The 27,525-nt window shown below is 37.9% G+C and overlaps 2 protein-coding genes across 2 annotated transcripts in view; both read right to left on the bottom strand.

The window, feature by feature from the left end:
- Positions 1-5,845: 5,845 nt before the first annotated feature.
- On the bottom strand, positions 5,846-15,597 carry LOC109044337 (LETM1 domain-containing protein 1). The gene is made up of 7 exons (XM_019062030.2): positions 15,303-15,597; positions 14,107-14,308; positions 12,202-12,386; positions 11,603-11,716; positions 10,054-10,231; positions 9,006-9,152; positions 5,846-8,425 (listed from the first exon to the last, which is right to left on the bottom strand). The coding sequence occupies exons 1-7, from the start codon at positions 15,374-15,376 to the stop codon at positions 8,246-8,248; spliced, it is 1,080 nt and encodes a 359-aa protein (XP_018917575.2). The 5' UTR covers positions 15,377-15,597; the 3' UTR covers positions 5,846-8,245.
- Positions 15,598-19,889: 4,292 nt separating this feature from the next.
- Positions 19,890-27,525, bottom strand: part of LOC109044138 (uncharacterized) — a 68,191-nt gene continuing 60,555 nt past the window's right edge. The window contains exons 5-6 of the mRNA XM_072301170.1: positions 25,992-26,113; positions 19,890-22,218 (exon numbers count right to left, since the gene is read on the bottom strand). Coding sequence (XP_072157271.1) covers positions 21,985-22,218; positions 25,992-26,113 — 356 coding nt within the window. The 3' untranslated portion in view covers positions 19,890-21,984. The remainder of the gene's footprint in view (positions 22,219-25,991; positions 26,114-27,525) is intronic.

Here is a 27,525-nt window from a genome sequence, read left to right as displayed (position 1 = left end):
TTACTTTTCTCATGAATAAATATTTTTTCAAGAGAAATTTGGCGACCGAAAGTTCATGAGGCGTTTTCCTTTGGTGCGGCGTTGAGGCGTTTTCCTTTGGTGCGGCAATACATATGTGCCCGATTAGCAAAAACGTTCTCTTTCTCTTCGTCGATTGCACTCAAACTTTATTTAAAATGTAAAATTGTATCTTTCCTTCAGCTGTATGTTAACAAGACTGCCATATGCATTTACGGACAAGAGAGAATACAATGTTGGGGTATATATACCTTGGGAAAGTCAATATAGCACTGTAGGCCACGTTCGCCATCTTGGATTTTGGAATTTTGAAAACTTGACTAAAAAGTCCTGTTCCCCATCAAAAAATACCCCCTACAACCAAGTTTCAAAAACATCGATCGAACAGTAGCCGAGATAGCATTTATTTACCAAAACTAAAATGTGACAGCATCGACAAATAAAAGAACTTCATGGAAAACAATTTGATGAGTTTCTCTGTAAAGATTACATAAAAAAGCAATTGCGGAACATAGGAACAAATTTTGCCTTTGCAATACCTAATCAAATATGTCATAGTTTCATGATTATGATGGGTCAAAAAACTCGGGAACTGATTGCAACTGAGTCGGGTTGGGTTAAGTTAGGTCACGCAACTAAACTAACTTTCCGGCAAAGCTGGAAGTATCACTCGAACTGAAGGCGCCCCAATCTTGAATTGGTACACACTATTTACAGGAATTCGATCAATAGAACTCTCTGGGGCTCTTTATCTCTTCCAGTGCACTACAGGCAGTCAAGCTGCGACAAAAAACGCTCACGGACAATTTCATGTTGCCAAATTTATTTTGATCGCATTTAAAAAAAATCGCAAATTTTGAATCAAGTCCCCTATGGCTCAACATGAACTTCCAAGAAGTTGCACGTAAGATCACTAGGAGAGTCAGAATTTCAATCTAACAATGAGTGAGAATGTTTTACACTTTGCATAGGTATTCGACAAAACGCTTTCAATTCAACAGATGTCTGGTGGTGCGAAAACGGCCATGCAGTTGTGCGCTTTGCGCCTATTTCTTGTGACTTTCAAATTACTCAATGCTAGGACGCTGTAATTTACGTGATTTTGAAGATTCCTACGTGTACGAAAAAGGCCATGCAGTTGTGCGCTTCGCGCGATATTTCTTGTGACGTTCAAACTACCTACTCAATTCTAGGACGCTGTAATTTACGTGATTTTGAAGATTTCTACGTGTACGAAAAAGGCCATGCAGTTGTGCGCTTCGCGCGATATTTCTTGTGACGTTCAAACTACCTACTCAATTCTAGGACGCTGTAATTTACGTGATTTTGAAGATTCCTACGTGTACGAAAAAGGCCATGCAGTTGTGCGCTTCGCGCGATATTTCTTGTGACGTTCAAACTACCTACTCAATTCTAGGACGCTGTAATTTACGTGATTTTGAAGATTTCTACGTGTACGAAAAAGGCCATGCAGTTGTGCGCTTCGCGCGATATTTCCTGTGACGTTCAAACTACTCAATTCTAGCACGCTGTAATTTACGTGATTTTGAAGATTCCTACGTGTACAAAAGTGGCCATGCAGTTGTGCGCTTCGCGAGATATGTTTTGTGACTTTCAAGCGACTCAATGCGAAAACAATGTATTTTACGTGATTTCGAAGATTCCTCGAGGTGCGAAAACGGCAATCCGGTTGTGCGCTTCGCATGATATTTCTTGTGACTTTCAAACAACTCAATGCTAAAACGTTGTATTAGATGTGATTCAACAGATTTCCGGTGGCGCGAAAACGGCCACGCAGTTGTGCGCTTCGCGTGATATTTTTTCGCGTGATGACTTTCAAACAACTCTATGCTAAATCGATGAAGTATACGTGATTTTGAAGATTCCTAGGGGTGCAAAAACGGCAATCCGGTTGTGTGCTTCGCTCGATATTCCTTGTGACTTTTAAACCACATAATGCTATAGGACGCTGTCATTTACATGATTCTGAAGATTCCCAGGGTTACAATTGGACGTATTTCTACCAAACAGACCTATGTGCAGGTGAGAAATATGGGGTGTGCTCGTTAGTTCTCCTTGCGTATGAATGCATGGGAAATATAAAGCGTCAGTGACGTCAGCGGCGACGAAGCCGCCCTTGCGGCAGTGCCGGGCTCTTCTTGATCGGCTTTAACTCATGAGCCCTGTCCACAACGCTCTCTTGCTATGCCCGCGGCTAATGACTGCTTTACAATGATTATTAAGTGAAACAAATCGAAAATATTATTTGTGATTAATATACTGATCATTTGTTCTTTAGCACGGTTTTATAATTGACTCTATTCAAGCTCAAAGTAGTACATGAACACCTTACGCTTAAAAAGATAATCATTCAAAAAATCTGAGTCCCCCCCCCCCCCCCCCGCTTACAACCATCTGTACTGGAGCTGGAGGTATCGAAGTGAAAAAGTGAACATTTAAAAATGTGTTTTATTGCTTTACTAGAGACAAATCGAAGTGAAAAAGAGGAATCATTTAATTATAAAGTAATGCTCTATTTCTATTTTTCAGCCCCCCCCCCCCCCCAACTCTCAATGCACAATTTCTGTTTTCTGGATGGGAGAATCCCGACTCTCCTCCCTCTTCAGATGCATTACGCGATAATTGAACGCTTCCTTGCTCCAGCAGAACCGTAAACTTAAATGAGTAGTACCCAGTACTTGATTTGTTAGGCCCGGGCGGAAGAGAATCCTGCATTCAGTTTGCACATAGGTCTGTTTGAAAGAATGTAAAATCCCGCTTTCCCAATTCTTCAAAAGGAATCACGCCCACTTTTACATTGCTTCTTATCCAGCTTTCTAGAGCACACCCCATATTTCTCACCTGCACATAGGTCTGTTTGGTAGAAATACGTCCAATTATTGCGGCCATCCATTTGTACGTTTCTTGTCATATTTTTAGTGACTTTGAAATGACTGCCTGCTAGGACGACGTATTTTTCGTGATTAAGGTGATTCAGAAGGTTTCTAAAACGGCATCCCGTCATGCGTTTCACGCTGGTTTCACGCGATATTTTGAATTCCCATGAAACTAACATAATTCTGTAATCAGTAAACGAGGCATGTTTTGTCATTTTGTCGTCTCTTCCAATCAATCACATAAATAGTTTTAGAGATCAAAAATACTGCAAATGCTTTGCTTTAAATCCTCCCACAAATTGCGCTGAATCAGTGAATCAGCCTTTTTCTGCGTCTGGAAGAGAGGACAGGTGAACTATTTATTAGTCCACGTAGGCTCAGAAATAAAACTGGGAAGAGTTTCATTTCCGCCGCACAGTGGATCGAGTTAATAGGAGAAGTCGGATAAGATTTGGAAAGTTTAAACGCTAATAACTCCATTTTTACACAACGTTGAGGTTCTAAAGTGGTTCTGTTAGTTTCCTCGTAAAATTTTCTGCGACGAGCACTCCTTGAAATTTAAAATTTAACGAAATAAACATTAAAAATTGCAGTTTTAGTCAACAATTTCGTGTCCAACCTCTCTCATGAACTCGATCCATCGTGCGCCGACAGACCCATACTGTTCCTTAGTATGAGAAAATAGGAAGTCTTTGAGAGTACGAGAAACGAGTAAAAACGAGTACTTGTAAAAACGAGTAAGAAAAAAACATGCTACATCGATTGTCGTAAAAAAAAGCACGCCAGTAGTACATCTAACGACGACTGATAAGACTCATCAGTATAGCGGGTAGTGCGCGCATTAAATTGAAGGCGTTTTGAGTGATGAGTGGTTTTCAAGCTTTGAAAGCTTACAAATAATTCTTAGACGTAGGTTGATGTTGACCGGCTGAGTACGGATCCGGGCATGTTAGACCTGGTGCGGCTTTAAAAACTTTATGAGTCACATTTCGTCACTCCCCAGACGAAGGAATGTAATTCCATTCAGAGGTTGCAAAATTAACTTAAAAAAATCAATTTATTGTAAGATACAGTGGTGCAATTATCGAACAAAATTGTTCCTGATTTATGCATGTAATCAGGAAAAAAACCAGGAATCTTTTTAGTCTTGCGACAGTTGCCTGTTAAAATACAATATGTGAGTGGAATTTTTGCAGCACTGAAATTCTGTTCTCTTTTTTCATCTGGAAAAAGACGATTTATGGTCTATCTTAATACTTGAAGACCCTCTTAGGATAATATTAGCAAGGAAGCCTTAAGGTTAAAAGAGCGATGATAAGTACAGCCTTGAATCTTTCCATGACTTTAAGAGTTAGAGAGGAGTCAAACAAACTTGTCACTCTGACAGTGCAAATGGATCGAATGGACATAGGAGCACGAGAAGTCCCTCATCCAGTGGCGTGGCGTGAATGATCGATTATCAATTTTTAATTGGAATAAAATTGACGGACCTTTTTACTTAAAAGAGGGTAAAAGAAAATCACTATCAACACTGACATTGACACAAAAGAAAGTTACAATGGCTACAGAAAAATCGTGGATTGACTTTCCTGCATGGAAAAAGAATGTGAGGGAAAGTTCGCATAGATGAAATTTTAAGTGAGCACTTTCCAAGTTCTTACATCAACATCATGCTAATACTACACTCAGCATTATGCCATGTAATTATAAGAAACATTTTATCCTTACTTTCTATCAGAATAGTATTGATAGGTATGTATTATTTTTAGGTGAGAAATTCGAAAATAATGCTTTATTGATTAAAAAATGAATTCATCATTCGACCTTGCCAAACACCGGAAAATTTCTGATTGCACCATTGTCGATGAATCAAAATACCTAATTGAAACCACAGAGTCATGGATAAGCTGCAACAGTTAATTTAAACTTATGTTATGTAACTCTAACGATTTAATTTTGGCTCAAAAACTGTTTTTAGTGATGAAAGTTGGCATTTGCAACTAATCGGGGTAGTTTGAGATCCAATTTCGATTTCTTTGTTCGATTTCCCATTACACTCTGAGAAAGAGACTATCTATCATTCAGTATACGGTGACTGAAAGAGTTAAAAAGTCATTTTACCTAAAAGAATAATAATTTTGGTATTAAGGGATAGGTACAGAACTTCAGTCACAAGCTATGTGCTGGTAATCATGAGTTATCCACTGATAATAATTAGATTATTCATTTTGCAATTACCATGATTCAAAAAGTTGATGAAAGAAAATGGAACACAAAGATGAGATCAACATGAGATAGGTGAGACAGAATATCTCTGCTGTCGCTAACATGAATATGTGGCAGATAATTGGAAATGGACCACTAGCTAAAATGCAAAAAGCATTATAATCTATATTTTCTCATCATAATTTCACGTAGAATACAATGTTTATGATGCAAATTATTGAGAGTAACTCCTAGCCAAGGCATTAATGGTTTTTGATGCATCAATTCAAACTTCCCACTAATGGCATAACCAATAATTTACCTGAGTTAAACCAAATACTAAATGGTACCAGGGGTCTCTGCTCTATGATAATATGACAATACGTGGTAGGGAAGGAACACTGCTTGATTGAGAAGCCAACCGAAGCTGTTGTAGGGCGCAATTTTCAAGTAGACTTTGTTTTTCTAGTGAGCAGGAAATCCAAATTTTACATGACCAATGATAATTAAAAATATTATTACCTTGGTTTGGAGTTAATGTCAGTTATTTCCGTGCTGCGAATTGTGTTTAATGTGAAACTTTGAAGAGAAAACATGTAGCAGAATGCTCTAATTCTTAACCACCTCCATACACAAAGACCTTTCATAGAACTTGACTATGAAGGTTCTAAGATCGAGGAATACAATAGCAGACAATGCGGAATTGAATTGAAGAGAAACACACATTAATAGGAATCACAAAATATAAATTTATTGAAAAACTAGGTTTTTCCAGTTAAAGAAAATTTTAGAAACTAAATCTCAGATTTGTGGAAAAGAAAAGTAAAAAAGGAAAGAACTGAACAACAAATGAGGTAACAAATATGGCGATATAAAGTTCATCACGTCCAGCTTAGGTTTTAACATCAAAGAATGGAGAAACCAGGGAGTAAAATATTAAAATAGGTGATAGGATTGGAAGTTTTGAATTCCAACTGTATGCGAATTCATATGGTATTACAAACGAAAAGAATCAAACCGAAAATCAGTTCAAGTTTGTGGAGATAATTTGCAGGTAAGAGTGTAAACATTGTGAACTTGTTAGAATGACTCCGATTTTGGGTCCAGTTAAAGAGGTAATCAAGATTGTATTACATGCTAATAGAGTATTGCTTGCATAGTAACTGGATAGAACGCAAACGGAGGAATTTTTCAAACTTCTCAAACATACCTGGACTTGATTTTTCTTAAAATTTAGGGTTCCATGGAAATATTCAAGTAAACTGACGAAAAAAAAAAGTCTAAATATTTAGAATTTGCACTAATACCAGCAACAATACGAAGACCTTAGGGCTCCAATCAATATTAGAACAAATCCCGTTATTTACTGTTCAGGATTTGTTAGAATTTGACAAGCAACTCACCGTAGATCCAACGCTTGGAACTACTTTGCAAAATTATTTGAAAGGAAAAGCTTCAACAACAAATGCATCGATTTGCGCAACAAGCGTCATGAAGTGCCTTATCAGCAAATCTCTCTGTAAGAACATGGTATGGAAGGGAAAAGAAGGTGGCCCCAAAATAGGTTTTGAAAACTTGCGACTAAGAAAGATTGTAACAAAAGTTGTGCAGACTAAATTATCTCTTCTACCTAAACAGAGTGTTGCTGAAACTGTCAAGACGTCTATTAAAAAATGGTTTTCTCAAACTGGATCAAACATTAGGCAAGGGCGAACGCCCTCAGATTCCCCAAAAAAGCGAAGAGCAGGAGATCCACCATCTAAAACAGGAAGAGGAAAATCTCAACAAGGTGCAAGTGCATCCCCATCCAAGCCAGGAACAAGTGGGACTTCATCTGGACAAGGAGCGAGTGGATCCCCGTCCAAGTCAAGAACAAATGCAACATCCAAGCTAGGAGCAAGTGAATCGCCGTCTAAAGTAGCGAGTAGATCCCCGTCCAAGTCAGGAACAAGTATAACATCCAAGCGAAGAGCAAGCGAATCTCCGTCTAAAGTAGAAGCAGGAAACTCACCATCGAAACGAAAATCCCTTGAATCACAGTCTGTATTGGAGGATATTGAAGTGTCGGAAGCCACTGACGGCGATAGTGATGCAACCGTTCAGGATACTCATGATACTCAGTTTTGATAGTCAATTTAAGATAGTCATTACTTTAATCCTAATTTTGAGCTACCTCAATTGATACTTTTGATTATCTCTGTTTTGTTTTCTTTCTGTTCTTTTACATTTGTTTGGCTTTCATGCCTCCCCTTTTCGTCGGATATCCCTTGTCACATAACAAGATGTTAGGAGATTTTAAGTTTCAGTCTCTTAAAACGGGTTATTAATGCTTTCCTATTGTCCCAGGTATCAAAAAAAAAAAAAAAAAACAGAAGTTGAATGCTGTTTTAAAAGCTTTTCAATTTTAAGCCTTTTCAAAAGATTTTGAAAGGTGGTTAACTTCTTTATTCAAGGGGATAGTTTCTTGCTTGTTGTCTTCTAGGAATCTTTTAAAACACAAATTTTTTTAAAAAAGAGTTTAGCAGCTTTTACAATCAAATTTCAATCGTTATTTGGCTCCAATGAAATCGATGTAGTTTTATGGTGAGAACAGAGTCAAAATATTATTCATCTGGACCACGTTTGAAAATTTAATAGACAAAAACAAACTAAGTCTAAAACCAGCAAAAATGAAATTTTTCAAAATGCAATAAAATGCAATAAAAAAGCTACAGACCCGTTTCTTTTTCAGCCAATCGGCACTGATCCCTGACAAACAAACCTCATTGGATGTCAAAAGAGCTACAAAATTTAGAAGAAAGTAGGTAATGGTAAATTTTTAAACAGCTACCTATTTGCTGAAGTTACATTTGGTTAAACAGAAATGCTTATCACAGTGACTTCACGGAGAGAAAAGGAAACCATGATTTGTATGTAACCATGAACACAAAAAAAACAAGGAAAGGAAAAAAAAGCTTCAGATAACTTATAACCACAATGGTAAAACTAAATCACCTTGGGTTCCTTGACTAGAGCTTTTCTGAAGTTGAAGGCACTCTATCGAATCTTTTCAAGATCAATAGAGGGAATGAAACTATACAAAAAGGATGTAGTCGAGAGAATTATCAGGAAAATAAGGAGTGTTATCACGATTTTAACAAGAACCAGTTGGAAGGGTGGTTGTACGCGAGAAGAATAGGATAGTGCAGAAGGAGGCTGTAAGTTTTCTCATCAACCTTTTCACTCAGTTGGACCCACTGGTTGAGCCACTGAACCAGTTCTTCATTTTTCACGTTGACAGGATTCAAGCCGCGCAAGAAACATGCCTGAGAATCAGAAAATTATCCGTTATAGATCCAAGCAGCTTCAATGTGAACTATTGGTAAAAAAGTGAATTTTTTCTAGTTCCAATCAATTTCATATTTATGCCTAGGATGTCTACTATGACCAATTAAAAAAAAAGTAACAGAGGTACTTTCTGGGTACTTTTTCTACACCAGTCAGAAAAATGAAGTGCTTTTGACAGCTACTAGCTGAAGTCCTTGATATGATACAGTAACACCTCGATTAACCAATCAATTGTGGTGGAAGTTCAAGCCAGCTATCAAAATCACCAGATAATAGAAAGTGCGTAGGAGCACACAAAACTCTATTGAGATTTGAAAATTTTCAATACACCATCAACAGATATTTTTACGTCGAATTGAATTACAACTGAATATTCCACAGGTTTGCAAGTCAAAATTTGTGTTCTTTGATTTGACATCAATACAGTTGCATCTCGTAGTAACGTTCCCCGAAATAACGTTCTGCATTCAATTCCCGTTCAAAAACATTGTTGGGAGATACGACTGTATCCTGCTTGTTTGTCTACCAAACCATAAAAAAAGCAGTAAACTAACTTACCCATTTAAGTTCATCAAAAGTTAAGTTCTCTGCTCCTCCTTCTTTCTTAATGGCTGCGTCCATAAGTTGGATAATTTCTGCTCGCCTTGCCAAACGGGCTCTTTTGCGCCATCCAGAGTGCATATTGTGCACTTTTAACAAATGTTTCTAAAAAAAGCATAGTTGCCAAACTTATTCAAAATGGATGCAGCCTAGTAAAGAGTTGTTTACAAAAGAGGTAAATCTGCGATGGTTTCCTACGTACATAGAGTTCTTTTGCATAAATCCAGTTTGTCACTGCCAAAGGACCATTAATTTTGACCCAAAAATCAAAGGATGAAACAAAAATATAGCAATTTAATATGACATCCATAGAATTATCGGACCAAAATGAAAATATTGTAATATTATAAGACCATTGGACACCATGCTGTTGTGCATGATTTTTTTCCAATTGTGTAAATCGCTAGATTTGACAAACATGATAGAAATTTGGCAAAGCTTGTGCTTTTAGGTAACAAACAGAGCAAATAGCAATTTTGAATAAAACCTTTCTAGTCTTTATTTGGTGTTTTTGATCATCCAACTTTTTTAATATTCCTTGCAGCCCTTGCCACAAATTGTTAGATAATACTGTATACACCCGCAGATAGCCCGCACCTTCTTTCCCAGTTTCAGTGCTCGAAAATCAGGATGTGTGTTATCTGTGAAACTCACTGAAATTGCGGAAGGCGCTACTTGATGATGCGAGCAAAACAGACCACAGTGGGCACAGGTGGGTTATACAGGAATTTTTTTTTTGACCTCCTCAAAATCTGGGGTACAGGTGCGGGTTATCTGCGGGCATATATGGTAAGAGCATTACTGAATTGTAAAACTTTTTGGGCCTGGAAGTATCTTTACGTACCATATGATGTTTTTTAACATCAAAAATTAAATGTTCTTAGAAATACTGAAACAGCGCATATGGAATACATTCCTTTGTGAAGGAAACAACAGCATGTCACTTTTGAAGAATTTTAGTTTAGGTAGCCTATTATTGGTCTCAAAGAAATCAAACTGAACTTACCAGATGACTAGATTTTAGATTTTTTAAATGATATGGAGGTTTGGAGAAAAGGATTGAACACTGGATCAATTCTTGAACCGGAGGCTGCAGTCCACTTCCAATATCCCCTAACACACTGAGCCATGTTTTTTTCAACCTCTCATCACAGTCCAGTTCAGATGTACGTCCTTGCAAACAACTGCAGGCATGAAGAGAATATTAATATTTGACTAAAATAATGAGAGGAGAATAAAAAAGGAGAATATAGAGGGAATACAGATTCTGCTTCTGGGTTTATTTTTTTACCATCTTGACAGGCCCCTCAAAATATGTACTTACCTCACGATTTCTCATTTTTTTGGGGGGGGGGGGGGGGTGTCGCACTTGGTAGTTTTAAAATTTCCGAGGAAACACCCAGATCCGTATTGACGTTTTGCCTAACAACAAAACTGCACAAGAAAAATTTGAAAAACTTTTGGAAGAGCTTGGTGAAACTAGAAAAATTATTATTGAATGACACATTTCCTGTGTTGTTTTCCTGATCTGCCACAAAACAAACGGGTACTAAGTAGTGCCGGTTTGGCTCTAATTATTCAGAATACATGAGACTGAGTAAAAAGAGGAGCCGACTGGCTAAAACTAATCCACCTCTTGATTTGAATTTTGGTGCGACACGCCGGAACCGCTCGGGAGCACTACTTCGGCTACGATTTCTCATTGTAAATTGTTTCTTTGACGGTGAGCAAAAGAAACTTTTTGCTCCAAAAATCTTCTCAAAATTGTCTCCTTGAGGAGGAAAAATGACCTACACATCACTCCACTAATAGTATTGGAATTACTTCACCCTTGGATGTATGTAATGTATTACTGATGTATTCTTCTCCATTTCTTCAGATCAATAAAAATTTGTTTTCCTCCCATAAGTATATGAAGCTCTTTTAATAAAAAGGAGCACCGCAGCAACAAGGCCTAGTTTGAAGCGTTTTAATTTTATGTTTTTCAGTGATAGCAGTAACAACATGCCAGGCTGTAAAAACTTCTAGTTCGCTTATCAGACATTTCAAGCTTTGATTTTCATTCACTCATTGCTGGTTTGCAATGATATTGAGGAATAATGAATTGAGAAAATAATCAATTAACCAGTACAGGAAAATTATTGAGTACGGTCAGTGATTGAAACTGGCCAAACAGCAATTTGCCGGTAAGAAATCGCCTTTGGCTGCTTAGAAATAAAACTAGCGGCTAAGCCTTGGCCACTAAGGAAACCCTTGTAAAACTCCGCTTTTGGGGCTATTCAGTGGGGTATTCCTGACTTGAGGCATTTTGAGAGGGCAATTTTTCATTTTGGCCTCTAAGAAATCCGAGATAGCCCCGATGAAAAAAAGTTGCGGGCCAGATGGTTGCTAAGACTTCATGCCGGGTTTCAAACACTGAACAGTACTCTCTCTTCACAGTGATACCCGTTATAAAAATTTCTCCTCAGTTTATCTCTGAATCTTAAAAGAGAATCTAACTATGTTCCTACATTTGTAATTCTCATCAGAATGAGCAATAGAAACATTCAACTAACTTGAAAACTGGTTCGAAATTCTGTAACCGCTGTTTGTGATCTTCTAATGCAAACTTGGCTCGCTGCTGCAGGGACCAATAGTGTGATGTGAGGAGATACTTCGGAAACATTAACCTGAAAAATAAAGATCGAGGACACTATTATAAATAGATAAATTAATACAATGTTTTTTACAATGCTTTCGAACAATTTGTTTTTGTTCTCAGGCATGATGATAAATTGAATTCTAGAATTTCTGAGCGATTGGGTATTTTAAGCATCTTCGATCTCTTCACTTTGAGACCCAAGTGCACTTGTAGAATGACATAGGATTATTTATTACATGCCAAGCTGAGTTGCTAATAGCAGTTCACCTAAACCTCCTTCAGGACCTATAAAAAGAACACCAGTTGGTTCACCATCGGGTAAGAATGAAATATGATGTTCAGCTGTTTTTTTGGCACAAAAAGAACAAACCTGACATTTGAATTAAAAGGTACTGCATTAAGAAATTCGCCGCTGGAGCTGGAGCTAAGATTTTGAAAGAAAAAATGTGATCACAACCAAAACATGGTATAAAGAAAATTAAAATCTTATGGAATTTGAAAACAAATACTAACGCTAGAGGAAAAACTAAGTAGTTGGAAAACGGAACTGGAGTGAACAGTATAACAGGTGTCAGTTGAATTATATTCCTTGGCATTGTGAAATACAGCTCTAACTCTTTCCTCCGTAATATTTTCAAGCCTGAGTAAGAAACTCGTCGATTTATCTTGTAATACTCCTTAAAATCTTGCACAAAATCCTGAAAGAATAAACAACATTAAATTAGTGGTTTTCTATCACGTAGAGTCTCAGGTTGGCTTTGAAAAACCTGCTTTAATAGTTTGATCAGTTTAATGTAATTTTGAAAAACTGGATCAATTAATATAGTTCTGCCTGCAACTACTTTTGGGGTGTTAAAATTTCTCAAGTGCCCTTGAATTTGATTGCAGGGTCATTTATAACTTCATTCAGCTTTCAAATAAAATTCCCGCCATAACTTTTGGTATGTAAAATCGATTAAAGACTCCATAACCCACTATAATTGTTACAGAGTTGACCAAAATCAACCTAACTCCATTTCCTGCCTAATTTTCGTCTGTCTTTGATTATTTTACATCAAAATTAAGCAACATAGCACTCTCAAACTCTCCGCGAATTTCCCTGAGAGTATAAAGCATTTATTCACAAAATTTCGATGCAGAACACTACTTACAAAGTTTTCTTGAAAAACAACAAAACAATTGAAAAATCTGAGTGATCAGGAAGATTCTAGTTGGTGCCGTAGAATGGACCACTAAACAAGGTATAAATTAAAGCATTTTGATAAATATTTCCTCTTCAAAATTTCAGATAAAACAGGATTTAGGCAATGTAAACTACTGAATTCCACATCGAACCATATTAACCTTGTTACTAAAGATTGGTTAAAAAAAAAATTGAATTTCCTGCTCACAAGAAAAACTATGAGTCTTCTTGAATCAAATTGGGCACTGCAACAGTTACGGCAGAGTTTCATAATGCACGATAGCTAAGCCAAAGTGCAGATATTGAGTGGGTCATAATTTCTTACTAGAAAGACTGTCACTATAACTTTCATTTAGTGTGAGATTTAAATCAAGAAGAATATTGTTTTTTCTATGAGCGGGAGGTTTGAATTTTGAGGAGGTTGTGAAAAACATAAATATGTCAGTAAAAAATCATTTTCAGCAATTTTTGTGATACTTATCATAATTTCTGTCGGATTTTGAGGACAAAACGTATGCCAGAATGCTTAAATTGAGGGGCTTGGTAGACAAGGTGAATGGGTGCAGTTTTTTTAACTTCAAAAAAAGCAACTTTAAAGTTCTGAATTTGTGCTCCAAAAAACTTCAAAATTTACAAGTGTTTGTCTCACAGCTTCATGAATGTCTCCTGAAATTTTCAGCTCAGTTGAGCCAAATTGAGGCCAGCAGTTGGGCCTTAAATGACAGTAGGTCCCCTTAATGCACTTATCCCATAACCTGTTTTCTCTACGTCAAATGACTTCCAGACAAAATCGCTTGGTATTCTGATAGAGCTTCATCCACCGAAAAACACGCACAACTTTCAATTTTGATCGAAGACATCCTTCTGAGCCCGTGATTTCATTTTCATCTCCATTTTTCCTTTTTCAACACAAAATAATTCGAATTTCTGTTTCCTCTTAGCCTTTCCTTCCCGTTTTTATCTGCTGTGCTTTTAGTGAGGTCCACTTGTTTTCTTGTATTTCACCTGTTGGATACATGCATGACACGCTACAGCATGCAGCTGAGGCGACTGGGCTCTAATCTCTAGTCTCAAATTTCTAAAACTGCACTTATGCGCCTTGTCTTCCAAGCCCATCAATTCGTATCTTGTCTGGTGGTCCATTATTCTATTGAAAATAATAGGCCCTTAGACGAAAGTCCCTTTTCACACGGACTGTCAATTCCAGATGATAAAATTCTAAAGGGGCTTCTCACCTTGGTGCCTACTGTAAAAATCCTATACACCTTCATCGCAGCAGGAAATTTTTTCTCCAACACGTCGGCAAATCCACTGACATACTTGGAGAACTTTGATAAAGCATATTCGTTGATGGAGCTTTTAACATTTGGTGTTGAGAATTTTGACTCCTTGGAATTCGAGGTACGATTGTCAATTTTCGGGTTATCATGCTTGCCCCTGTGAAAAACAACGAAAGATACTTGATGTACTTTATTTCATAAGCATTAAAGGCAGGACAGACATCATTAGACTGGCCCAGCCACTATTCATGATAACACAACATTTTATTACAGCTATTTTATCAGATTTTCTTTTTAATGTTCAATTTAATTTGAACCAATCATAGCAAAAATATTATGAGAATCTCCTCTGCTTAATGTTCATCTTCACTTGTTACGTCGAAGATTTCTTAGGAGGAATATTTATGCTGAATATGATTTGATTCCTTCCAATTTTGGATAATCTGTAAACCATGGAGATACAGAGGATTTTCGTGTGATCTCAACTAGCAAATCTTAACTGAGGTAGAGCTCGCACACCTTACGTTGAGACAAACGTCAATCCCTGATTAGCTTTGAATTCGCACTACTCAACGGGTTAATATATGCAGTCAGATGGCACCACTGATAAGTAGTGACATAAACAATACTTTGATGTTTGTCTCTGCCGTACACAAGCTCTACCTTGCTTTAGATGGTATTTCTACCCATGCTGTTACCTAAATGGTCAATACTGCCTTGTCAATTCTGTGAACTTGCTGTGTGTTAACTTGAGTGACAGAATCAAGCTGCTGGTCCTTGGATCAACTAGATGAACTTTTGTATGAGAGTACAGTCCACGTCGAAGAAGTTTACGCTCTTCCAGACTGCACCAGAGTATTGTCTGACATTGCTTTTACTTGTAAAATAAATGCAACATGCAAGATGGTGGATCTTCTGTCGCAGTCTAAAGGTGGGCAAACTTCTTTGGCATAGACACTATGCTGCTTTTACTTGGAGAATTCTGCCTGCCAGGCCCGTGCATTCAGGAAGTTACTTTTAATTCTCTCTAACCAAGTGAGCGGAGTATTATAGTCGCCTGCAGCATCACTGAGCCACAACGCAGAGAGATGGAATCAAATTTAATTAAAATACTCTGCTCGTAGATAGATTAGAGAATATATTCAACATACCTCCGTCGAATCAGCCACCGATTGCACGTCAATGTTTCTAACTTTCTCGTACTGGAGCGAACGAAAATGGACATTCTATGAGATTCTGCAGTTTACCGACGAGCTATTGGGTGCATGAGACGAATTTAATGAGGACAGGAGTTACAGGAACCATGAAAGATTTTCAGATGTTCAACACAATTGGACGAGGAAATTAAATGAAGCGAAAGACCGTAAATTTACTCTAACTTGCACAATCTTTTACACCAAATAACTTAACCTCAAAAGATTGTGTTGTGTTTTGTTTGTAACATGGAGAACTACTAGCGACATCTCTGAACGAGCTTTGAAGCTTACGTAGTCTCTTCCTTTCTTTTTCAGCTCCAGAAATGATTTAATTTTTGATTTTGTGAAAAGGAAGCCCGTGCGAATAATAATTTTGATCGATGCATCATCATGCTTTCAAATTAATGAAGATAGGTGCTTACTTCATGACGTTTAAAAACAGAGACATTTCAATATCTGTACTTCGCTGCTTTGCTGTTAGGTACACTGTGTGACTGAGTGCTTGAAGTTAAAGTAGATAACGGGTTTTGTGTTTTAAAAAAAACCCAGCTACAATCATGTCTCAAACTAAAACTCGCGAAAGATCAAACTCCATCTAATCTTCTCCTCTCTTGCTCTACTTATCAATTTCTCTTGGAGGTTCACTTGTTGCAGCTAATATGAGTCTTAGAAGACGCAGACCTAAAAACTCCTTCAATTTGAAAGAACGCAACCAGCCATTCTATTTGCGTGTTAAGCTTACCGCGGTAGTTATTTCACCTATCCTTATTTATCATCCTCATTTGTATTCGACTTACCATGCGTGTCCCTATGTGAGCTGTGTACATCACCCAAGAATTTTATCTTGAAGTAAAGAAGAAAAATAGATTTTCCCCTTTCCCCTTTTTTTTAAATTCCAAAAATGTTTGTTAGTGTCCGGTGCGTTGGGCATTGCAAGTCTGAGAATTGTGGAGTTTTACTGAGTCTGTCAACAAGAAAAAAAGAGAATTTTTTTTAAATATCTCCGATATTTCCATTGGATTGTATTTTACCTCTCTCATAGGTTTTACAAAGTCACAAAATACTTCTCTCTAAATGTTAGGAAAATAATTTTACATCAAAATTTTCTTTGGGCTTACTTTACACCAAGAGAGGCCGTTTTAATGGTTGAGATGGTTAGAATAGGCAGGGACGGATTTCCCACAAGGCAGGCCTAGGCAGCTGCTTAGGGGCGCAAAGTTTTGAGGGGCGCAAAATTTTGAGACACGTGCATACTTTTTTAAAGGTTTTAGAATTAAAATCGGTAAAAAAATATAAGGACGAAGAAAAAGACGCGCGAAAAGAGGAATATCTGTTAATTTGTCCTTGTCTACTGATAAGGTTTGGTTTCCGGAAAAGTAGCTGTAAATTGCGTTAATCAAATGCCCGATTTTAACAAATTTTCCGGGGGAGCACCCCCGGACCCCCCTTTTGGCTGACGGAAACCTCCTCAAACCCCCCCACGCTAAGACCCCGCGCCTCTTTCGTTCTGCGACTGTAAGATTTGCCTAGGAGCGCTGAAAAGGTAAATCCGTCCCTGAGAATAGGCACGGGCCTTTCAAAATGGGCACTACTTACTCCAATGTGAGGCAAATCATGGGTCTTGTGGCAATTTTCAGAAAATTACTTTGATAGGTATGGATACATCGATGTTGAAGCTACCTACCCTGGTAAAAATTGGCAGTAGAATCTGTGTTCCAAAATACCATAGACCTAAAGCCGGCTATAAGATTTCCTATAGCTTTTGTTAGCCGGCTGTACAATTTCTTATAGCCTTTTATAGCCGATGGCGATTAAGCAACAGCCAGACGATAAAGTTTATACTAAACGTTACTAAATACGGATACCAGGACTTAGTTAGTTTTTGGACTACCGCTCTCTTTTTGTGCCGTAGTATCTTGATTTATTTTGCGAGGAAAGCTCCGTACTTTGGAAGGATGCCTGTCCTTCTTAATATGTTGGAGCGCCTTCAATTTCTTACGATACTGTGCAATACCTCTGGTGTGAAATAGTTGCTTCAGACGCCGCGGCGCGGCGGGCGGGCAGAGAGTGCGAAACGCGCAATGGCGCCTACAAACCTAACAGGGACACTTCACGCATTGCGCAATGCGTATAGTATCCCTGTTAGGTTTGTAGGCGCCAGTGCGTCGCCGCTCCGCTTTGTGTTAGGCTCTAATATTTAATCTCGTGGAGTCAGCGTTTTTCAACTCATGATTTTGAAATGTTTGCACACTCTGTATGGACTATTCTCATTTTAATTGATGAAAAAAAAAAAAAAATGTTTTAAAGGAAAAAATAATGTGTGTTTTGTAAATATTAAGGTAGTTCCGTATCAAACTTAATGATTTCCAAAGCACACGAATTTCTACACAATTTCTTATAGCCTTTTATAGCCAATGGCGATAATGTGTGAAGCCCGGCGACAGGAACTATAGCCCGACTGTATACTTTTTTATAGCTTCGTATAGCCCGGCTATATGATTTGCTCCGCTTTCTACAGCCAGCTATATGATTTGCTCCGCTTTCTACAGCCAGCTATATGATTTGCTCCGCTTTATACAGCCAGCTATATGATTTGCTCCGCTTTCTACAGCCAGCTATATGATTTTCAATAGCCTTCTTCAGTCGGCTATAAGAACTCCTATGGTATTTTGAAACGCAGCTCCTATCGCGAATTTTTACCAGGTAAACGAATCGCCGAATCATTGTAACGTTACGCGACTCTCCTGTCGAATTCGTCTTTTTTGAAGAAAGCCAGATCGATTTTTTTTGCAAAAATTTCGTCTGATTTTTCTCCGTGCTCCCTAAATTGTTCTCTGAAAACTTTGCAAAGTAATGTCAAGCAAAAATAAAGTAAGAGCGGAAATTTTCAACCCCGCAATCTACGATGACTGAGTATACTGCTCAACAAACTCCACTCCTCTCTGTACTCACCCATTACCACTCATTACTTGGATGGTATACCTGTTCTTTGTCTCAATAAAGCAAATAAACAAATCCGGCATTTTTTTCAAATGCCTATAGGCAATTATATGGTCAATTCATGGTCTATTTACATGGTATTAATGTGCAAAAAGCGCGGATTTAAATGCGGTTTTAGTGGCAATATTCATAAGCTGGCAACACTGGATCACTGTCATTTAAATCAAGGATTCTACTGCCATGCTAAGGAAGAACGCCGTATGAACATTCGAGAGTTGCCAAATTTCCTTCGATAAAATGTTTAGGAAAGTTATAAATATTTTCCCTTTATATTTTCAGAATCTTCAGGTAAAATTGCGAACTAAATCATCTGAAAAATTGGGAGAAAAATATTCATCAATTTACCGAGAAATTCGCCTTTTTAGTAAAGCAAATTTTACAACGCCTGAAGGTTCATACGGCGTTTTTCCTTAGCACGGCAGTCTAAGCAGCACATATCGGCACTGGACTTTATTTTGCGATAAAAAACCACTTACAGAGTTAAAAGTCAAGAACAATTTCTGGTTGCAAAATGTACCCTGGTAAAAATTGGCAATATAATCTGTGTTCTAAAATACTATAGACCTACAGCCGGCTGTACGATTTCCAATAGCTTCTATAGCTGGCAACACAATTTCTTATAGCCTTTTATAGCCGATGGCGACAAGGCAACAGCCTGGCGATAAAGTGTATGCTAAACGTTACTAATTACATGTGCTATAGGACTTAGTGAGTTTTTGGACTACCGCTCTCTTTTTGGGCAGAAGTATCTTGATTTATTTTGCGAGGAAAGCTCCGTACTTTTGAAAGATGCCTGCCATTCCTAACATGTTGGAGCGCCTGCAATTTCGTATGATACTGTGCAATACCTCTGGTGTGAAATAGTTGCTTCAAGCGCCGTGGTACGCTGCGGCGCCGCGCGGCGGGCGGGCAGCCAGCGCGAAACGCGCATTGGCGCCTTCAAACCTAACAGGGATACTTCACGCATTGCGCAATGCGTGAAGTATCCCTGTTAGGTTTGTAGGCGTCAGTGTGCCGCCGCTCCGCTTTGCGTTACGCTCTAATATTTAATCTCGTGGAGTCAGCGTTTTTCAACTCATGACTTTGAAATGTTTGCACACTCTGCATGGATTATTCTCATTTTAATTGATGAAAAAAAATATGTAGTAAAGGAAAATAAAATGTGCGTTTTGTAAATATTAAGGTGATTACGTACAAACTTAAGGATTTACAAAGCACACGGATTTCTACACAATTTCTTATAGCATTTTATAGCCGATGGCGAAAGAGCAACAGTCAGGCGAAAAAGTGTAAAGCCCGGCGATAGGAACTATAGCCCGACTGTATAAATTTTTATCGCTTCGCGCGTGTAGCCCGGCCTTATGATTTTTTCCACTTTCTACAGCCAGCTATATGATTTTCTATCGCCTTCTTCAGTCGGCTATAAGAGCTCCTATGGTATTTTGAAACGCAGTTCCTATCGCCAATTTTTACCAGGGTAGTCAAACTGACGGAGGGAGTAGGCCGAGGTAAATGGGAGAAATTAGACCAATAAAACCTCCATTCATTTATAAATAAAATACATTTATAACAGACTTACACGAAGAGGCTAAACAAAAAAGAGACATGCCAATTTTTGTCTTCATAGTAGATTTAACAAAAAATAATCGCAGTAATGCAAATAATACAATAGTATTTATCAAAATTTAAATGCAAGAATAATTCTTATTTTCCTTGACATGCATGAGAGCATTGAAAGAAAGATAATACAAGTAAGCAGTGGAATTTGGGGACGTAGTAGGCAGAAGAAAAAAAAACACATAAAATACGAACATTTCCATTCTTTGCGCATCATAGTTTTCTCCCCTAAACATGTATGTACCTAACGTTACCAGTGTCAATGATGTGAACGAATTACACGGACTTTTCATGAGAATGAGTATGTATAATAATAAAAAATAAATAACAGTAAAACACACATGAAACATATAACGTCGCTTCACCTCTCTTTGCTGCATATATGTGCATTTTAAACACGATGCAGTTATCGCTAAAATAACAGAAGTCTTCCAGAAATACTCAGACTTATACGTCGTTCCATCAAAAATTACCCTGTAATGTTCTAAATAGGTAAAACTGTCAGAGGCAGGATACCCTCTTATTGGTATGAAAAACTGATCCAATTATTAAACATTTCAACTATTTTAGACCAAACTTTTTTACACAACTCACACGAGGTGCTCTCCTCATATAGTGTGAAACATGGATCTTTAAAGTTACATTAATTTGAATGCATATCAAGCCTAAACATCAGAAGTTTCAAAACTTGGCTTAAGTGCATTCATACACATAGAGCACCGAGAATTATACACAAAGAGTCAATTTACGACACGACCGAACATTATCAACGAGTCTTAAGATAGAGGGAAATATACTTCTTGAAGTAAATTGATGGAATCGTCAATGTTCTTTAAGTCAAATACCATTAAAATTAAATCAACGGTAATAATTTGCCAACGAAACTCTGGTTTGGCATTTTTGATCATAGAGAAAATTGTAAAGGGGATTAATTTCGTTAAATTTTGAAGTAACGATGTGTCTTGACTTTAAAAATCTACCTCGTTATTTCTAAAATATCTCATATTTTAGTGTCTAATTAATTTGCTCTTATTTGGACCACGTATAGCAGAAAGGAACCAAGCCACATCAGGTATTGCCAAATTTAACTGAACAATTTAATATTTCACAAGAGAACGTTTGTGCAGATCCCTTTAAAAATTTTAAGTAATTTGCTTCGTAATATGAAGAAAATTCACTGGAATTTGCACGAAAATCTGCACGGTGATTCAGATGCATTATATTGTCAAAGAAACGACCAAAATAGGGTTATATTCATTTTAAACTACGCATCTTTAAGGAGCGGTTCATAATATACATATCGCTCTTAGAATCAGATTTTTTTCTTCCTCCCTCTCCCCATAACGTACCCGTGATGTAAGGTCAGACCTCTTGCCCCTTCCTCTAAGGTGTTGCGTTACGTGTAATAATGTGTATGTCGAAGGCAAATAGTCAAATCAGGCATTTTGTCAAATGCCTAGGCAAATAGTCAAATATTCTTACTTAGATTGAAATTTTGATTTTTTATCCTAATTTTGGACAAAATAATTCGTTGCTCCTGAAAGAAAAAATTCTCTGTAAAAGATTGTAGCATACAATAGTACTTTAAACGATTTTAGGATCCTGAATGCACATTTCTCATTGAGTGGACCGCGTTGAACAGAAAGGAACCAAGCCACATCAGCTATTGCCAAATTCAATCGGCTAATTTAATTTTTTACATGAAAACAGTTGTGCGGATTTTCGTGCAAATTTCAGTGAATTTTCTCCACGGTACGAAGCAAATTCCTCAAAACTTTCAAAAAGATCCGCACGTACGTTTTCTCGTAAAAAAATAAATTGCCCAATTAAAATTGGCAAAAGCTTATGTGGCTTGGTTCCTTTCTGTTAAACGCGGTCCAAATTTTCAGAACGTCATGAAAAATAGAATTTTTAAAATTTTAACATTTAAATGTACTATAGGCATGTGAAAAGGAAGGAACAAAGAGAGTCGAGCAACAAGGTCGAGCACTGCGACCGAAGGAGCCGGGATCTTCCCAGTTCAAAGCATCGTGCCGTTTTGAGTGCATTCCATGAGTTGCTTGGCGACGCCGTCCAGGTCGCAGCTGGGCTCCGACTTTTGAGCGACGCTGCTTAGGGCATTTTTCATGGAGGGCAGCACGTGTCGCGCCGAGTAGCGGCAAAAAGGTCGTGACTCTCCGCAAACGTTGTCGGCGAGGTCGAGGAAATTGACGTCACACTGCCTCTCCGTGGGTGCTCCTTCACACTGAGGACACTGCAATAGGTATTCCAGAGAAAGGAATGTTAGGTACTAATGAGGAAACTTACCTACACGAGAGTCTCTTATTTTAACGTCCGAACTTGGTAATTCTGCCTTACTAAGTAAGAACGTCGTATGAGCCTTCAAATGTTGCCAGACCTCTTTCGACAAATCACACATTTTCTGGAAAATAGACAACCAGACTAGGTACGATTTTAAATATTTTAATACAGGTTTCTCTGTCAAAATTTCGCGTATAGAACACAATTGTTGTATCAAAAATTACTGAAATGAATTCCTAATCAAGATATTAACGTTTTCAGGTTACATTGGTTATGGGAAATTTGAATTGCCCAGTCACAAGAAACGCAATACTCCACGTCAGTTAATCGCGCCTTGCATCGGTTGTGGAAGGGTTCTCAATCAGCATTTTCCCTTTCCTACCCTTTTTTGTTCAAAGTGTGAACAATTTGTTATATCTGAGCCGAAACGTCAATATTCAGGTTGCCATATTTTCGTTTCGCAGAGACTGCCATGGTAACGTTCAGTATGTACGATTTGACTCACGTAGGCCATTGCGTTTTCATGGTGCGGGATGTTTGAATTCGAATAACAAGAAACATTTGATATCTTGCTTCGGAGTCAATTTCAGTAATTTTCGTTGCGCAAATCAAGCTCAACGTGAAATTTTGGCAAAGAAACTTTCATCGGAATTTTAACTTCGTACCTTGTCTAGAGGTCCATTTATTATGTATATTTTCCTTCCACTTTTTCAGGAAACTTGTTCGTAATTTGGTCTGAAGTGCTTAAACGTTTCAAAATTTTCATAACGTTCTAAAAAAATAGATATTTTCTGAGAGGCAATTTGGCAACATCTGAGCGCTCATACGGCGTTTTTCCGTAGCACGGTACAGTTGCCTTTTCTCTTTTCTTAGGGTGAACTAGGAAGCATCAAGAAAACAAGTCATGTGTGACCGGATCAGTGAAAAGGGACCTTATCTTCCGAGAGGAAAGAGTCCTAAACTTCTTGCAAATACAACATCGAGGGAATGCCATCTTCATGACATTATGGCGATACAACTTATATGGTATGGTCATTGGTCATGTTCAGGGAATGACAGGAGACTTGTTTCCGAAAGGAGGTCCTAGAATGGGTCCCTCCTGGGAGGCCCTCCTAGGAGGGCATTCATATTTTCCTCCCCAAGATAAAGCGACGCCACATAGTGGATCGTGTCAATAGGAGAGGTCGGCAAAATTCGGATTCTTTAAACGCTTATAATTCCGTTTATACAAAACTTTGAGGGTCTAAAAGTGATTCCATTGGTTTCCTTATGAAATGTTCTAGTAGAGGTACCCCTTGAAATTTAAAATGTGACGAAAGGAACATCAAATTTGCAGTTTTAGTCAAAAATTTCATGACCGACCTCTCTAATTGACTCGATCCGTTGTGCGCCACTTTAAATCCCTCTGCAGTCGCTCTCAACTTAATAGAAACTATTCTGTGAAAATTCAAGAAAATAGGTCAGGCAGTCTCCAATTAAAACAGAACAGATATTGTGAGATCGCCTCTCTCTTATTGATTCCGTTTCATTGAGAGTTATTATTAGTTCTCACGCAATCCCGTATGAGATTAAGGCGCCACGCGCTAACGTTATCGGACATAGTCACACGTAAGGAACGAACCTTTTATTTCCGTGTTTAATCTTTTTTTATATTTTAGCTCTCGGTACAAAATCCACCAGATTGTCTCCAGTGCGCATCTGCAGGTCCTTACCTGAAGTCTGATCATGTCTCTCTAAAAACGAGTAGTGCTTATCAACACTGGTAAAAAAACCTCTTGGTTCAAGAGTGCAGTTTCTTGTCGCCGGATTTAAGAGTCTGAACTCTTGTTTCAATGCAAAATCCGCTTGAATCAATGGAAAATCCGCTTGAATCAATGCAAAATCTGCTTGAATCAATGGAAAATCCGCTTGAAACAGGAGTTCAAGACTCTTAAATCCGACGACAAGAAACTGCACTCTTAAGTCAATGCACCGCGGCATTGGTCCAAGAGGTTTTTTTTTTACCAGTGTAATTTTCTGCTGCTTTCAATTGAAAAACCAATACAGAAGAGAGAAATTTAAAATGCAGGCATTTAAGCGCCGCGACTCTCATATCTTTCTGACATTTTGTCAAAGGAAAATGTTTGATTTCCATAATGATTACTGAAATGCTTTTAGGACGCTGCTGCTGCGCGCTGCGGATGACGGCGCAGTGATACAACTATTCGTGCTTGATGGATGTCCGTGTTGCGTCTGCAAAATTGAAGGCGCTATGGCGTGAGCCGTGAACTCGCAATACTCCGCTCTATCTGCTAATGAGGTGTCAGACCTGATACGCGTCTTCAGTTGCTTTCCTGATTGTTCGTAACTAGTGTTGCACTAAACAGCATTTCTGTATGGAAGAATATCGTGCTCGAATGAGCTGTTTTCCTCTACAATGATAACTTCAGCTGTGTACTGAATTTACTGCACACGGCCAAATTTCCAACTCTTCCGTCTAAACGACTCTTGCGTCGAACCGCAATCTGTTCGAATATTTCAGTATGTTCGGTGATTCAGATGCATTATATTGTCAAAGAAACGACCAAAATAGGGTATATTCATTTTAAATGACGCATCTTTAAGGAGCGGTTCATAAAATGCATATCGCTCTAAGAATCAGATGTTTTTCTTCCTCCCTCTCCCCGTAACGCACCCGTGATGCAAGGTCAGACCTCTTGCCTCTCCCTCCATGGCGTTGCGTTACGTGTAATAATGTGTATGTCGAAGGCAAACAGTCAAATCAGGCATTTTGTCAAATGCCTAGGCAAATAGTCAAATATTCTTACTTACATTGAAATTTTGATCTTTAATCCTAATTGTAGTCAAAATAATTCGTTGATCCTGTAAGGAAGAATTCTCTGTAAAAGTATGCAGCATGCAATAGTACTTTAAACGATTTTAGGATCTTGAATGCACGATTCTCCTTAAATGGACCGCGTTAAACAGAGAGGAATCAAGCCACATCAGCTATTGCCAAATTTAATTGGCTGTAATTCAATTTTTTACATGAAAATAGTTGTGCGGATTTTCGTGCAAATTTCAGTGAACTTTCTCCACAGTCCGAAGCGAATTCCTCAACATTTTCAAAAGGATCCGCACAAACGTTTTCTCGTAAAAAATTGAACTGCCCAATTAAAATTGGCAATACCTGATGTGGCTTGGTTCCTTTCTGTTATACGCGGTTCAAATTTTCAGCACGTCATGAAACATAGAATTTATAAAATTTTACCATTTAAATGTACTACGGGCAGAGACAAGAGACCCTCCACTGGCCTCCTAGCGACAGGTGGAAGCTTTTACTTTCGGGGTTTCAACAATTCCTTATGGGCCAAAAAACTTTCCCAAACGTCGGCCATTTTCGGCTTGTTTGCAAAACGAAACTGCCGACACGTTGTTGAACATCAACCATGTAGGTAAGTCAACAGTAGAATGCTGAAGTCCCGAAAGTAAAAGCTTCCACCATGGCCAAGATACTAGTGGAGGGTCTCTTGTCTCTGACTACGGGCATGTGAAAAGGAAGGAACAAGGAGAGTTCGCGAATTTAGAAGGTTATTTTTCCAAAATATTGAAAATCCGTGAACTCCTCGCCATAAATTTACAGAATTCCGTAAACTGTCAAAATTTGACTACCGGCCTAGACATTTGATAAAATGCCTGATTTGACTAATTGCTTTCAACATGTATTTATAGCTCCTTAACTCTTACCTTGCTACAAGTTGAACAAAATGAGTGGATGACGCAGGGTATGATGAGAGCGCTGTGATTGGACGAGATCACCTTCCGGCACAGGATTATCCGGGAGTTAACTTCTGCGCACGACTCATCACCTGTCATTGAAAAAGTTCAGTATTCCTTTGAAGAAGCTTCGATGGAATTTGAAGAAAATTAATCTCACAGCTTGATTTTGCATTGAAAAAGTATAGAAGGAGGCGGACATTGTCTTCATCGATGAGTTACATTTAATTAGCTCTCAAATCATCAGAAGTTCCTTCTCAGAAAAAAATTGTATCATCTATCGTCGATTTCGACGATCCTTTAGATCGCTCTAAATGTCGGGACGTTAAAACTCCGGACGTAAATTTTACAAAATATTCGTACAGCAATCTTTTATGCAAGAAATAGCGATATTTCAGTATTTCAGTAATGACTTTTTCGGTTGTGAGTTACCTTGCCTTTCCAAAGACTGTCATGTTTGTGGAGATAATTTCGTAAGAATCACCTCATCCTTGATTTTTCCTCGAAAGCTCATGGAAGATGAGTTAAAAATGTGGCGGGGAATGGATTCAACTATTCTCAGTTCTATTTATATGCTTATTTAGAGAACAAATCATGTTGATCATGGTTATTTCATCTAAAATATCATATGGATTGTATTTTGCAAAAAGGAACCAAGAGTATTCCAATGTTGCTAAAATAATTGTGCAACTTTTTTTATCTTGCAAGTATAAACTGATCATTAAACAAGTTTTATCTTTACTCCCAATAAAATATGAATTTAAGACGAAAATTACCTTCGTAAATTGAATTTCTTGCGTGATTTCAGTAACTTTTGGTCGAAAATGTAAGTTGTACAATCCTAGCAACATTGGAATGCTCTTGGTTGCCTTTTGCAAAATGCAATCCATATATAACTCCGACGATTTTGATAAAAGATTTGAAAAATCCTTGGAACGTTTCACTCCTTGAATTCATTTCAATTTTTGCCGTCACTCGGAGCTACCGACTTAGAGTTGAGATGCGAAGAAAAAAGAATAAACAAACAGACGAAAACATGCTTTCACAGTCAACAAATACCGATGAAAATTGCCATCGGATTCAAATTACGTAAAATGGCAGTGGGCATGCTGGTGGGCGTTTCTGTGATAGACTTTTTTTATATTTTAAGTCTGAAAGAACCCTCAACGTCACGTTCTCCTTTCAATCACCCGGAAAATCCATTTGTTCTATACAGCCCCAGTTACTGATACTTTTATGGGAAAACTGAGCTTCAACTATTGCGGTTTATTTTAGTACAATATATTTTATCTTTTCCGCTTGAATCAACAAGAGAAAAATAGCTCGCTATAAAAAAACCCTATGGTCGTTAGCAATCAATGTTTTTACAGAAAATGCTTAGTTTTTTTTCTCGGACTTGAATTTAAGTCTAGCAGTTTCTCACAAATTTTAGCGAAAGGATTTTAAGGCGAGATTCTCCGATAGAAAAATATCATAATCCGCGATTCAAGTAGGCCATTTTTAA

Source organism: Bemisia tabaci, chromosome 6 (genome assembly GCF_918797505.1).
Source record: "Bemisia tabaci chromosome 6, PGI_BMITA_v3".
Classification (NCBI taxonomy): domain Eukaryota; kingdom Metazoa; phylum Arthropoda; class Insecta; order Hemiptera; family Aleyrodidae; genus Bemisia; species Bemisia tabaci.
Note: the sequence above shows the minus strand (reverse complement) of the source record. Positions and strands in the feature narration are given on the sequence as shown.

What these genes read in the sequence shown, in the direction of transcription:
- LOC109044337 (XM_019062030.2), bottom strand. Translation starts at nt 15,376, where the DNA reads ATGTCCATTTTCGTTCGCTCCAGTACGAGAAAGTTAGAAACATTGACG. An exon ending in TTTTTACAGTAGGCACCAAG is followed by an intron (nt 12,387 to 14,106) that starts GTGAGAAGCCCC and finishes TTATTCTTTCAG; the next exon opens with GATTTTGTGCAAGATTTTAA. An exon ending in CTTTTGATGAACTTAAATGG is followed by an intron (nt 8,426 to 9,005) that starts GTAAGTTAGTTT and finishes TCTGATTCTCAG; the next exon opens with GCATGTTTCTTGCGCGGCTT.